At 37.0% G+C, this 13,870-nt stretch overlaps 2 protein-coding genes across 7 annotated transcripts in view; both read right to left on the minus strand.

The window, feature by feature from the left end:
* Positions 1-63: 63 nt before the first annotated feature.
* chpt1 (choline phosphotransferase 1) lies at positions 64-7,653 on the minus strand. Its single transcript, XM_084407832.1, has 8 exons — positions 7,223-7,653; positions 4,431-4,578; positions 4,040-4,181; positions 3,858-3,942; positions 2,395-2,526; positions 2,046-2,204; positions 1,822-1,947; positions 64-1,453 (listed from the first exon to the last, which is right to left on the minus strand). The coding sequence occupies exons 1-8, from the start codon at positions 7,454-7,456 to the stop codon at positions 1,337-1,339; spliced, it is 1,143 nt and encodes a 380-aa protein (XP_084263958.1). The 5' UTR covers positions 7,457-7,653; the 3' UTR covers positions 64-1,336.
* A 2,971-nt stretch (positions 7,654-10,624) lies between these two features.
* The window catches only part of mybpc1 (myosin binding protein C1), a 35,031-nt gene continuing 31,785 nt past the window's right edge, over positions 10,625-13,870 (minus strand). For all 6 annotated transcript variants that reach the window (XM_084406685.1, XM_084406684.1, XM_084406686.1 and 3 more), the window contains one exon: positions 10,625-11,326. In XM_084406685.1, the coding sequence (XP_084262811.1) occupies positions 11,208-11,326 (119 nt within the window). In that variant the 3' untranslated portion in view covers positions 10,625-11,207. The remainder of the gene's footprint in view (positions 11,327-13,870) is intronic.

Here is a 13,870-nt window from a genome sequence, read left to right on the forward strand (position 1 = left end):
TTTTTTAGGTGTTGCGTGTCACTGCTTCTTGCTTTCAGAACGAGGAAATGACTTTAGACGGTGTTCTATTCAAATCACACACAATTTATTGTTTTTATTAGCCCTTTGGGAGGAGATGATTCTAAGCAGGCAGAGATATAGTGCATCATAAAACGGGCACAGAGGATCAACACCCCCCCCAAATCCCTCTAAACCCCCCTCCAAAAAATCCTTGTCCCTGTTTTTTAACACACAGCCACAATCCTTGACAATTAAGTTCTTTCAATTATTATTTTTGTTTTAAACAGGCTTGACTTAATTTCACACTAAATTCAGTCACATTATTAAAATAAATACATACACTGTAATCACTGGACAATCACAAAAAGTTTACTTTTACTTCTTAAAGCTACAATGGCTGTTTGGGCAAAGTTTATTTCTGGATTTTTTTTATGCAAAGTCTCGCAAGATCTACAAATAGCTGCTTTTCTAATGACGGTAAAAATCCTAAACGGTAAAAAGGTTCTGTGATGTAAACCATTGGCAGTTTGTCGACTATATGAGGTCTTAAATACAATAACGAAATTTGTAATACTTTTTTCTTTTGTACTTTACCAAGATCAGAAGTATAAAATGTGTCTAAATGAAATTACGGATATTATATGATGTAGAAAACGGGCTTAGTTTAAAAAAGACGCGGAAGATTGTTAATTGATTGCCCAAACTGCAGTTGTAGCTTCCCTTTTTTTTGTTTAAAATTGACAAACATGATCAAACCCAAAAAAACAAATGCAAATCTATTCTGATGAATACTACAGTGAGACAAAAATGTTTTCCCCCATTAATTATTTTTGGGCTATTTTCGATAATTGTTTTTGGTCTTTGACCAAATGCTTTGGATTAGAAATATTTCGGCCATGTCAACTTTTTGGCCAATTCATCTTTAGTGAATGATTATTTGATTTCCCAACAATTTCCAATGTATCCTTTGAAATAATAATAATCTATAGTTCGTTCCAGCACAGAATGAACCATTTCAAGGCAACAGAAAACTTGAACTTGGCTAAGTGACGCTCCGGCCCTGAGGCCATGTTTTGTACATTTCGTTGTGTCTAAACTTTTTCTTTTGATCCAGTGAGTTATTCTAGTGTACATTAGTGTGGAAAAACAACACGAGCTGTTCTTACTCAAGATGGTCTGGTCAAACCTGGCAAAACGTTCAGTTCTGTTAGTTTCTGGTGGTCACACTGTCAAGGCCGTTGCGGTTTTGGTTGGTGGGGTTCTCCTGCTCTAGCTTGAGAAGCGGGACGACGTCTTCATTCTTAGGTCCCGCTTCCTCCTCCCGCCGGGCAAATTGTCAGTCTCTGTGGGTGTGGCCCTGTGGGGTGATGCTGAAAACCCGGATTCGTAGGTGGGAGGCGATTTGCAGGCATAGGCTCATGCAGTAACGCACCAAATCCACCAGGGACAACACCTAAACAACGGTGATTGAGATAAGACAGGCTTGTTTAGTTTTGACTCCAATGCTATTTGATATGGAAGCTTGTTTCTGCTACGGAATAAAAAAAAATAAGTCTGACTTTCTCAGAATTGTGAGACATAAACTTGCAATTGCGTGTTGTGAAGTTTGAATTCTGGAAAAAAAGTTTATATCTGAAAATGCAGATACATTTTTTTAATTTTTTATTCTGTGGCAGAAAAAAGCTTCCATAATTTGCTCATAAAATACATTGGTTAGAAACCATAAAGCTTTATAGTATGTTCGAAAACTTGAAAAAACACTGAGGCAGTTAAACTGAATTGCTACACTGAAGGTTCGACCCGCTAATGGTTCCGGCTCACCATGGCGATCCAAAGTACGATGTGTTCATCAATAAAGCTGTTGAAATACTGATTTAGGAAGAGGAGTCCAGGACCAATGAAGGCTGTGTCCTGAAGATGAAGCTCACTCTTGGTCATGTGGGCCACCTGTAGAGCAAATCATACCTGAAAACACCTAGTTTTGGATAACTGTTTAAGAACAGGATGAAGCTCATGTAGGCACCAGCTACATGAGAAACACTCACCACCAGCTTATTTGAGATCTTGGCGATCACCATGCCAAATGTAAGAACATAAAGGCAAGGGTGGTGCTCGAAAAGCTGACTGGAGGACTTTTTAAAGATGATGAAGGCCAGAGTGAGGATGAGACCGATGTGTAGACCAGGAGACAACACACTGGTGTCCTGAGGAAGACGTGCACTGTTAAAGTTACAAACACCACTTTTCTTTACTTTTTTTTTGCATTATGTTAAACCTTGAAAATGAGTTATCATTATAAATAATTATCTGTAGAAAAAACAGGACCGCAATAGGAACCAATGCTTTTAAAGAACAAAGACTTCAATGACCCATGCACTGCTGGAGTGCACTTACTGCAACGGTTGAGCCGTTCTTGCCCACGCCACCATTCAGGATGATGTAGAAGTAGTTATAGGTTGAATACAGGAACCCGCCGATGATGCCGAGAATTGGAAAGGTTTGCAAATTCACACCAAGAACCGGCAACTGGGTGAAACATATGAGAATATATATATATTATGAGAATAGCCGTTAGTTCGTGAGTCATGTGAGCAGGGATGCTGGGAAGGGTGAAGCTGAAGCTCTGAGTACGCTTTAGAATAGGGAGGTTCGAAAAGACTGATGTGCGTGTTGAAATCATCTGCTGTTTTCTGCTTTTTTTTTTTTTGGCAAAATAATGTCTATGGGTGACTGGTAGCCATGGAAGCAGTTTTTACCTACATTTACCTTTTCACAGTCTGTCTTCAGACAGGAGGCAGAGAGCAAAAGACAGAAGGTCTACTTTAAGAACACACTCAGAAAGGGGGCTCTGTCATGATTCAGTCTTTTTTTTGTAAATGATCTATAAAATGTAATATATTATAGTCTGAACACTTTTAAAAGAATTATATGAAACCACGTGAACACTGGAAGCACACAATTGCATGTCACACTGCAACTGAGGTTATATTAAATTATATGTATTATTATATTAGCATTGTGCATAATGTTAATAAAAACTATTAATAAACAGACATGATAAATTACATTATATCATATTTACCTAAATGTATAATTTTTATTATTATAATATTAGTATTGAGAATAAACTTGTAAACCAATACTACTAATAAAAAGATGTGATTTTATATGTATCTTTTTATTATTGTGAATAAACAAGTAAATAAATAAAATATTTATATTATTATATTTAAATACATTTATGTAGATATGATATAAATATAATATAAATATGAGCTTTTATTTATTTACATGTTTATTCACAATACTAACATTATAATAATATCAATAATTATAATTGATAGATTCATATTATATTTACCTAGATTTTATTTATTATTATGTTTAGTGTTCTGAATAATTAAAAATTATTAATAAAAAAATGTGAATTCATGCATGAGGAAAAATTATTTATATATTGATCTATATAGTATATTGATGATTGTATTGGCACAGCCCTAGTATGCATATGGTTTGCTAAACTTTTTAATTGATTGATTTTAAATTAGTAGGCCAGAAACATAAGCTGACTTTGATGTAACAGTCAGAAGTTACTTAAATATATATCAAATAAACTAGCAGTCAATTCTCACAAAATTATACTTGTAAGTAAAATCATATTATTTCAGACTTACGGGGAAAATAAGTCACTCTGCAAGTCATAGACATCTGTTTTTCATTTGAAATCATGTTGTGACTGGCCAGACTGGCTAGACTGTTTCAGTGATTATAATGGGAGTGAATTTATCAATGTTATGAGACAGACACTCAGAGGTCTGTCTGTTAGAGAACTCTGTTAAAGAAGGTAAATGACGTACCCTAGTCTCCCAAAGACTCACTCCTCCGAAAGCTGTCATGATATACATGATCACAATAGCAATCTGGACCTCTGTCACGTCAACCCTGCAGAAACCGTTCAACAATAAAACACAGTTTTAAAAAAAAAACACAGACAGGTTTAATGAATTCAGTCGAATAAGCCATGAACAGCTGCACTCACAATCCGAAGCGGAGTGTTCCAGACACGTACGTCTGCCAGTGCGCGCAGAAAAACATGAACATGCCCACAAAGCCACAAAAAAACATCCAGTTAGGGTGAGCGCCGATCCCACAGGATATACACGTTCCCACGGCAACAAACACTAAGAGAGCAATCCAATTAGAATGCTGTTAATATGTACAGATGTAAATACACAACAAACAGCCTAAATCTACTGCTAATCAATGAAAATATTAACCAATATTCAATATTAATATTGTAAACAATAATTGACCCCCCTTCAAAGCACTAACTGTAATTATAAACAATAGTAATACTGATGGTTGCCTGAGAAAGCACTACTAAATATTACTCATAACTAAAGTACGAAAGGTTGTCTGGCTGGTTATACCTGTTGAAACTGCGTCACAGCCATGGTCAAAGAGCTCCCCAAGAGCTGAGCTGCTATTGGTCCGTCTGGCCTGCTTTCCATCAATGGCGTCCAGCGATTGGTAGATGAAGAGACCTAAGGCGCTGAGAATAAAAGCCCAACCTGGAGCCTAAAAACGGTAGATATTAAGGAACAAAATAAAGGCCAGGCCAAACGTTAACTGAACAAATGAGCATTTTGAAAACCTGGTTGTTCTTGTTTGACTCAATTAACGCCAATGAGGCATGATCATTTTTCCAAATGACATTGAATGTTCATTTATCTGCAGTTTCTTACATTCAACCACTCAAGCTTGCAGATATCTTATGGCAAGAGAGAAAACAAACCCTCAAACTAATCTTTGACCTCTAACTGATATGGATGGTTTGTATTATTTTATGCAAGACTGAAAATAAAACTAATCAAGGTTAGCAAACATGGACACAAAAGAGCTTTTTTTTTTTTTTTATCTTCTTTCCTTTAACACAGTTATCTCCACTATTTTGCCATAATTTCATTTGCCAAGAAGCGAATTGTGAAAGAAGCACTTCAGCCATACATACTAAGCAGAGTGAGAATAATCAAATAATATGAAGGAAAGAATCTGTACAGATGTGAAATGATTTAAATCCTTAAAGTAGACGGGCGTAATTGTCTGCCCTAGATTGTTTGCTTTAATGCTCTGTTTCTTGCTTATCTAGGAATCATTTTCCCTATTATTCATTCATACCTCTAAAACATATAAGATTTAGCATATTAACGTGGGTGTAATAGAGTAACAGGTGTAATAATCAGAGATAAAGGTTGAAAAAAATGCCATATAAAGACCATGAGTAACCAATATGACATTGTGGAGTGCTTTGAAAAGACCCATAAACATGAATAATGCGAAACGAGAAGACTATGTACAAGTCGTTTAAATCAAGGGTTGCGTGTGTGTGTGTAAGTGTAATAGTCGGATATGGGCAAAGGTCCATGTGGCCTACAGGGTCGATTTCCCAGAGAGCCTACATGCAGGCCATCTGGTTTCACTGCACAATCACAAAACAGAATAAATCCCCTGTGTGTTTCAGATCCATCACTTCAGTACTTTTCATTCAAAAATCTCTTGAAGGCCTTTAATGTATTAAATTCTCCCTGTTAAGTCTGTGACTTTGGATGTGATTGTTGTTAAGAGAAAAGGACACACAACTCAATGTCAGGCCTATGCAGTTACATGAATAAGGACATACAGTACAGTATAATTTATATTATATTGTTTCTGATACTAGACAATACTGATAGTTTACATCATACTATAGTAATTGGAGATGATGCACTGTACGTGGTTGTCAAATTAAATGTGATATGTGTATTATCTGACATGCCTTTTGGTGTTAAGCAACACTTACACTACTGTTCAAGCGTTTGGGGCTGGTATGATTTTTTTTTATGTTTTAGAAAGAAGTCTAATATGCTGACCAAGTCTGCAATTATTTGATCAAAAATAGAGTGAAATTTTCAATTTGAGTATATTTTGAATGTAGTTTAGGCCTGTTTCATTACTCAGCATCATTACTCAGATGATCTTTCAGTAATCATTTTAATATATGCAGATTTGGTGCTCAAAAAACTTTTCTTAATATTATCCGTGTTAAAAATGGTTGCGTTGCTTAATATTTTTAGTGGAAAAACCCAGATACCTTTTTTTTCAGGATTCTTTGATTTAAAAAAATAGAAAAGTTCAAAAGAACAGCGTTTATTTTAAATATATATAAATTTTTTAACCTTAGAAAGGTTTAACCGTCACTTTTGCTGATAAAAGCATCAATTACTTAAAAAATCTTACAGACCCGTGATAAAAGCAACATCACACTCATAACTAGTGAATATCATCACAGTTGTGGCTTGGCCTTGTGCTAATATTCAATACAGCAGCTCTTGCTCATGCAATATTGTTTAATTATAATATATGATTATGACATTAATTATATGACTACTTTGGGCGACCTGACCAATGAGTTTGTCTCCGGGTCAAAGTTCACTCCCTTTATCTATGTTCTATCCTGGCAACAGGTGGGTTAAAGTTGTGCATTCAACAGCAATCTCCAAAACTGCATAGCAATAAACAGAGGAATCTGGACTTTGCCAGTGGACTATAGTCTATGATTCTGGAAATATGGCACAGGGTACTGTGACATGTGGTCGCAGTGCAGCCAGGAATCAGATAGAGAGGGTCAACAGCTAAAATAACAAACAATGATCTGCATGGCCTTCACAGTCAATAAATCTGATAAAGCTGCTTACAATGCCTTCCACAAGCACGCAACACTTTATTTTAAGGTAGTAACATGTTGCATGTACTTACTATAGTAGTAATAACAGTGAATTATAGATAGTTACAAGTAACTAACCTTAAACCAAACCCTAATCTCACACCTATAGTAAGTACATGTAGTTAACTAATATTACTCAGTACTTATTTGTGTTACAAAACACTGTAACAACGTCAACTTAAGATAAAGTGTAACCCAGTTTCATAATAGCCTACATCAGTTAACGTGAATCGATAACCCAATGTGCTACAAGAGATAGTGGCCAAAAAATGCACAAACACGAAACCACGAAACGTTATTTGTGTATTTATAGTCTTCGTTCAGCACCACCGAAAGCAATGCAATCCTAAAATGTGAGTGTTTATTTTTAAAACTGACGTGGCCAGCCAGGGCATTTAAATAGAACGAAACACGTAACGCTGTCACTCAAAGTTTCGCTCGCGCCTGAACTGAACTCACCTCCTCCGTGGCCGTGGGGCTGTAATACACGAGAATGACCGTCGTTAAGATGTTAATGAGGAGTCCAATGATGGTCAAGGTGTTCGGCGCGACCCATATCGGGACCTGCTGGACCAGCCAGTTCCAGTATATCTGGCAGGGCGGTTCGAAGAGAGAGCGTCCGGCCGCGCTGTACTTGTGTTCCTCCAGTCGCTTGAGCTGGACCGCAGACAGCGGCTCCGGACACGCGCACATTATGATCGCTCTTTTGGCAGGGTCAATGCAATGTTTTGGTCCTAATCCCCAGGTGACCACATAGAAGACGACATTAGCTTGCGGTGGTTACGTGTGGAGAGTCATTTTTGATGAGCGGAACCGACAGGCTCCTCCGTTCCTAATAGTTGAGAGCAGATAAACATAGAGGTGCAGGAAACTGCGGTCCGGAAGAGGACACACACAGCCGGGAAATTTGAACGGATGCGGTATCGCGTCTGACCAACAGGGGCGCAGATGTTGATGTTCGGATTTACATTACCAGGCAGTCTTGTTGTTATTAACTTAATCTATTAAAATCGTTTTCTCTTGTTGAAATAAGCTGAAATCAAATATAAATATTATTAGATGAAAAACTTAAACTTATTTCGGTTAGTTGCAAAGGCAACATTTCTAATTTTGGCTTAAATCGAATTACTAAAACTTACATAAATGTTTCAATGTTTTATTTAGCTGCAAATAAAAAAGAACTAATAGAAATGACAAAAGCACATATACAGCAATATAAAAATAAAAGCTAATGCAAAATATTAATAACTACCATGGTATATAAATATTACTGAAATAACACTGATTCGAGTGTAAATCATAGATCTGACCCAAATTAAGGCTTGAGCCCTGCCAAAAGAAATTAAAACAAAAAAAAGTTGAAGAGGATTTTTGTTTTGTTGTAATTTAATTATAGGGGTTTCAATGGAGTAACCACAAAAGTTTGATTACAGTTTTCACCTGGCGATAAATAGATGCTAACAAAGAGTCACAAATTGTTTTGTTAACAATAGCAACAATACACTGCTTTAGCGTTTTTCATTCATTTCGCATCACTATCGGACAGAACAGTAACAAACCATAAATAATACCTGTATGTATGTATATATATATATATATATATATATATATATATATACAGTGAGGAAAATAAGTATTTGAACACCCTGCTATTTTGCAAGTTCTCCCACTTGGAAATCATGGAGGGGTCTGAAATTGTCATCGTAGGTGCATGTCCACTGTGAGAGACATAATCAAAAAAAAAAAAAATCCAGAAATCACAATATATGATTTTTTAACTATTTATTTGTATGATACAGCTGCAAATAAGTATTTGAACACCTGTCTATCAGCTAGAATTCTAACCCTCAAAGACCTGTTAGTCTGCCTTTAAAATGTCCACCTCCACTCCATTTATTATCCTAAATTAGATGCACCTGTTTGAGGTCGTTAGCTGCATAAAGACACCTGTCCACCCCATACAATCAGTAAGAATCCAACTACTAACATGGCCAAGACCAAAGAGCTGTCCAAAGACACTAGAGACAAAATTGTACACCTCCACAAGGCTGGAAAGGGCTACGGGGAAATTGCCAAGCAGCTTGGTGAAAAAAGGTCCACTGTTGGAGCAATCATTAGAAAATGGAAGAAGCTAAACATGACTGTCAATCTCCCTCGGACTGGGGCTCCATGCAAGATCTCACCTCGTGGGGTCTCAATGATCCTAAGAAAGGTGAGAAATCAGCCCAGAACTACACGGGAGGAGCTGGTCAATGACCTGAAAAGAGCTGGGACCACCGTTTCCAAGGTTACTGTTGGTAATACACTAAGACGTCATGGTTTGAAATCATGTATGGCACGGAAGGTTCCCCTGCTTAAACCAGCACGTCAAGGCCCGTCTTAAGTTTGCCAATGACCATTTGGATGATCCAGAGGAGTCATGGGAGAAAGTCGAAAAAACTTTTTGGTCATAATTCCACTAAACGTGTTTGGAGGAAGAAGAATGATGAGTACCATCCCAAGAACACCATCCCTACTGTGAAGCATGGGGGTGGTAGCATCATGCTTTGGGGGTGTTTTTCTGCACATGGGACAGGGCGACTGCACTGTATTAAGGAGAGGATGAGCGGGGCCATGTATTGCGAGATTTTGGGGAACAACCTCCTTCCCTCAGTTAGAGCATTGAAGATGGGTCGAGGCTGGGTCTTCCAACATGACAATGACCCGAAGCACACAGCCAGGATAACCAAGGAGTGGCTCTGTAAGAAGCATATCAAGGTTCTGGCGTGGCCTAGCCAGTCTCCAGACCTAAACCCAATAGAGAATCTTTGGAGGGAGCTCAAACTCCGTGTTTCTCAGCGACAGCCCAGAAACCTGACTGATCTAGAGAAGATCTGTGTGGAGGAGTGGGCCAAAATCCCTCCTGCAGTGTGTGCAAACCTGGTGAAAAACTACAGGAAACGTTTGACCTCTGTAATTGCAAAGGCTACTGTACCAAATATTAACATTGATTTTCTCAGGTGTTCAAATACTTATTTGCAGCTGTATCATACAAATAAATAGTTAAAAAATCATACATTGTGATTTCTGGATTTTTTTTTTTTTAGATTATGTCTCTCACAGTGGACATGCACCTACGATGACAATTTCAGACCCCTCCATGATTTCTAAGTGGGAGAACTTGCAAAATAGCAGGGTGTTCAAATACTTATTTTCCTCACTGTATATATATATATATCCATATATAATACCTTATCACTGTGTTAAAGATGTTTATGTTAAATCTCAAACACAATTTTACAAGGTTTTAGGTGTGCCCCAATTTATGTACATATGCACTATGCCTTTTTGTCTTTACACATTTAAAGTGCCCTTTAAATACCCGGATGATGCATTTAATTAACCGGGGGGAGGGGGGAATGTGGGATGTTGGACATTTCATGCACTAATTACAATTTAGGACCTATTATTTTGAGTTTCTTTTGATTAAACCAATCTCCTTCATTGTATTAACTCAAATGTTTTATTTTAATGAACTCACCTTTTTAAGGCAACCAGGTAACTTAATTTTTTTTAAGTTAAACCAACAATATTTTTTTCAGTGAATTTCCTAATGGTTACCTAAAGGTTACAAAAGAAAAGGGATGCATTTTTATTAAATTAATATTTAGAAATGATTTAAACCCAAAATAGAGACGGAGATGCACTATAGATTGATAAATAAAACATAGTTTGTGCCAAAAGAACAGTGTTGTCAAATCTAGCAAGACAAACAAACAAGCCCAAAATTAGCTAAAATAAAATTTGCAATTATGCATAATGGAGAATGGAGCAAAGCTATATTGCAGAACATTTTTCAAATAAGAAAGAAACAGAAAAAAATTCATATAGAGACATTTATTCAACTGTCATGCTAAAATGAACATTGGCATGTACTATCAAGCAACCTTCGACAAACCTGTCTCCCTGACACTGACTTAACTGTCTGATCTGCCAGTTGCACAGTATTGGCATTGCTAATCTAAGTGGATTTCAGTAGATTCATTAGAGAATGATGGAAAGGGGTTGAAAAACTCAGGGGTAAAGTCAAACAGGCAGAAAAAGAAAGGAAAAGAAAGACAGAAACGGCAAAACCCAGACTTTGGACCACCCTCGTCTACCAAACCCAGAAAAACGTAAATGAACTGCATCATCATACTGTATCTGTAACTGACTGCTCAATGTCTTTCACAATAAAATGTCTATTTGTGGTATACTTGGAAGCTACAATCCAGTTTACTAAAGGCATGCATCTGAGTTTCAGTGGCAATTCTTAAAACACAGCTTTACATGATTTCACAGTGACAGGCGCAGACTTTCTAACTATAGATCCATGTCTGAACAAAGCATACCATGCCAAAGACACATATGCAATTATTTGTAGTAGTGACAGGGATTTCTGGGTAATCATTGGGTGAATCAGCCTTCAGTTGGATCCCTTCTTCTCTGACTCGGATTTCTCTGAGGTCTTAGACTCGTTCATGTACTTATCAATGAGGTGTAAGGGAACGCCTCGCTTCATCAGCTCAAAGAACGTAAAACCTCCTGAAAGAGGGGAATGATAGAGTCAGAGAGATGACACTGAAAACTATGATACTACGAAATACATACGTGTTCTTCACAACATACAGTGGCCATAAGACATACTTAAAAATGTCTGAAAGTCTTTGTATTATATAAAATATCAAACCTAGTGCCATTTATTTTAAAGAAAGACCGCCCACACACACTTCTTAAGCAGAACGTTTCATTAAAAGAAGTTCCTAAGGTTTCAAATGATAAAACAATAGATGAATTGTTCAAAATGTAGACGGTTGTTTACCAAGACACCTGTGTGAACTTGAGGAGAACTGATTCAAAACATCCGGCATTGTATTGATACAGAAAAAAGTCTCAGAAAAGTGAAGTTAAAAGCCTGAACATCAACACTTTTACTTATTACAAAAATATATACTTAAGCATGACCCTAATGCATTGACATTCAGCCATTTTTAAGTGTGACTTAAGCGTCCAAAAACCTTTTGTAACCACTGTATACAGAGAGAAGAGGTAGAGACAGACAAGAAGAAAAGGAAGACAGTAAAATCAGGACAGGAATTTGTCAGTGTTTGGCAGGTGAAGCAAAAATGTTGAGGCAGTGAGTACAATCAAATCTCTGCAAGCTTTTGCAGCTATTCAGGCGCTCATATCACATTTCATCATTGCATGTCTTATCTTTGCTTGCTGTAGCATGTTGAGCTGCATGAGCAGTTGGTTGAATGTGCTATAAATTAAGCTGCATATGCAAATTACCATCGTTATAAATATACAAAGCATACATGTAGGTTCACAGTGAAAGCATCTGCAGAAGAATGTCTCAAGAGTAAAAGGGGTAACATCCCATTTTGTGGCAATTCCTGTGTCTAAAATTACTAGGATTTTACTTTAGCAAGTTTACAATATGGTTTCATGTAATGAGTAAAGTATCTGTTACTTGTTACATTTATTTTGTCAAGTAATTAATACACATTACTTTTTTATTTAATAATGTACATTTGAAATCCCTTCTCTTAGGCTTGTTGGGAGAAATAGGGAGAAATGGTGCACATGTATTGTGAGCATGATGGATATTGGTCTAAGGAGTGTGTCATGCTTCATTGACGTATAGAGCGCAAACATTTTTTTCCCACCTAGACCAACATTTAGGGTTTTAAAACTTATATAGTGCTGGTATTGGTAAATATGCCACTTTAAAAGGTATAAACTATGTGTCATTGCATGCAAACTATGTTGGGTGGATGAACACTTAAAGTAGAACATCCTATTTCCAGTATAAAAAAAATGCCTGCAAGCCAAGCATAGTTCTTCCATTCTGGAGGAGAAAGAGTCTCAGTTAGATGCTGTTGAGAAAAAAGTAATTTATAAAAGAATTCATAATTATTTTTAAAATGATTAGCACCAAATTCTAACTTTTAAAAGTAACATTCCCCAACACTGGTTGACTGTCAAAAGCATGCAAGGTATAAATTCTGTATGAACAGAGCAGTTTTCCTGGTCACCACGATTCCACTAAGACATGTTCCTGGATCAATATAATTTGTTGATCCTGGAGCAACATTCCTGTCCAAAAATTGAGTCCTAATCCTGTCCCTACCCCTAAACCTAACTCTACACATGTTATTCCTTAAATCAGAGGGAAATAGTGAGTGAATAACACTGATGTAGAAGCACCTAACCCTGGTTGTAAGCCTACACTTGACATTAACAGTAAACTTGTTCCTCAAATCTGATTGGTTGATTGGAATGTTGTCCCAGGATCAACAAAGATGTTGATCCAGGAACATGTTGCGCTTGGTGAAATCGCATTCACCCAGTTGTCCTATAGAACCTTAAACTGGTTCTTGGAGTTCTTGTAGAATCCTGTAAAACATTCTTGATTCAGGAATATAATTCTCAAATTCTAGAGCATTACACACCAGCAAAGAGCATACGCAGAATTATTGGCAAGCAAGGGATGCAGAATGAATGAAAAAATAAGCTTCATATGCCCGAAACCATATGAAAGCTTACCTTGAATGAGAACAACACAGTAACTATTCCTGAGTGATGACTGGGGGAGAAAAGAAAATACGGATTAAACCCAAAGTTTACATGAAGGAGTTATATGTGCCTCAGGGTCCATCGCTGACTTAGTCATTACAGATTTAACATGAAGGAGTTAAAGGACATACCACAGTCTACTAAGAGGGAAACACAGCAATATGGCAATGTATGACAGAGTATGAAAACATGTCAGCAGCACATGATATAGGCCCTAATATGCAAATATTGGTGTTTTCCGAGTTTTTATCGGGTCTAAGATTTTTCACAGACCTGCTAAACAATGTGCAATGGGTGTGACCATGTAAATCTGCTTTCTATAATCTGTTGCATTATGGGATGTGTGGTCCAGTGGCAGTGGTGAGATGAAATTGATTTAGAATTGGCTGCATGCTGTTGCAAATTCAATGGATTTTGCAAATACAAAATACTTAAATGGTCATATGGACCATAAATGGACCATGTATGAGAGCAATATTATCATATTGTTCCAACACTGTACTTACCCTT

Source organism: Rutilus rutilus (genome assembly GCF_951802725.1).
Source record: "Rutilus rutilus genome assembly, chromosome: 4".
In the NCBI taxonomy this organism is placed as follows: domain Eukaryota; kingdom Metazoa; phylum Chordata; class Actinopteri; order Cypriniformes; family Leuciscidae; genus Rutilus; species Rutilus rutilus.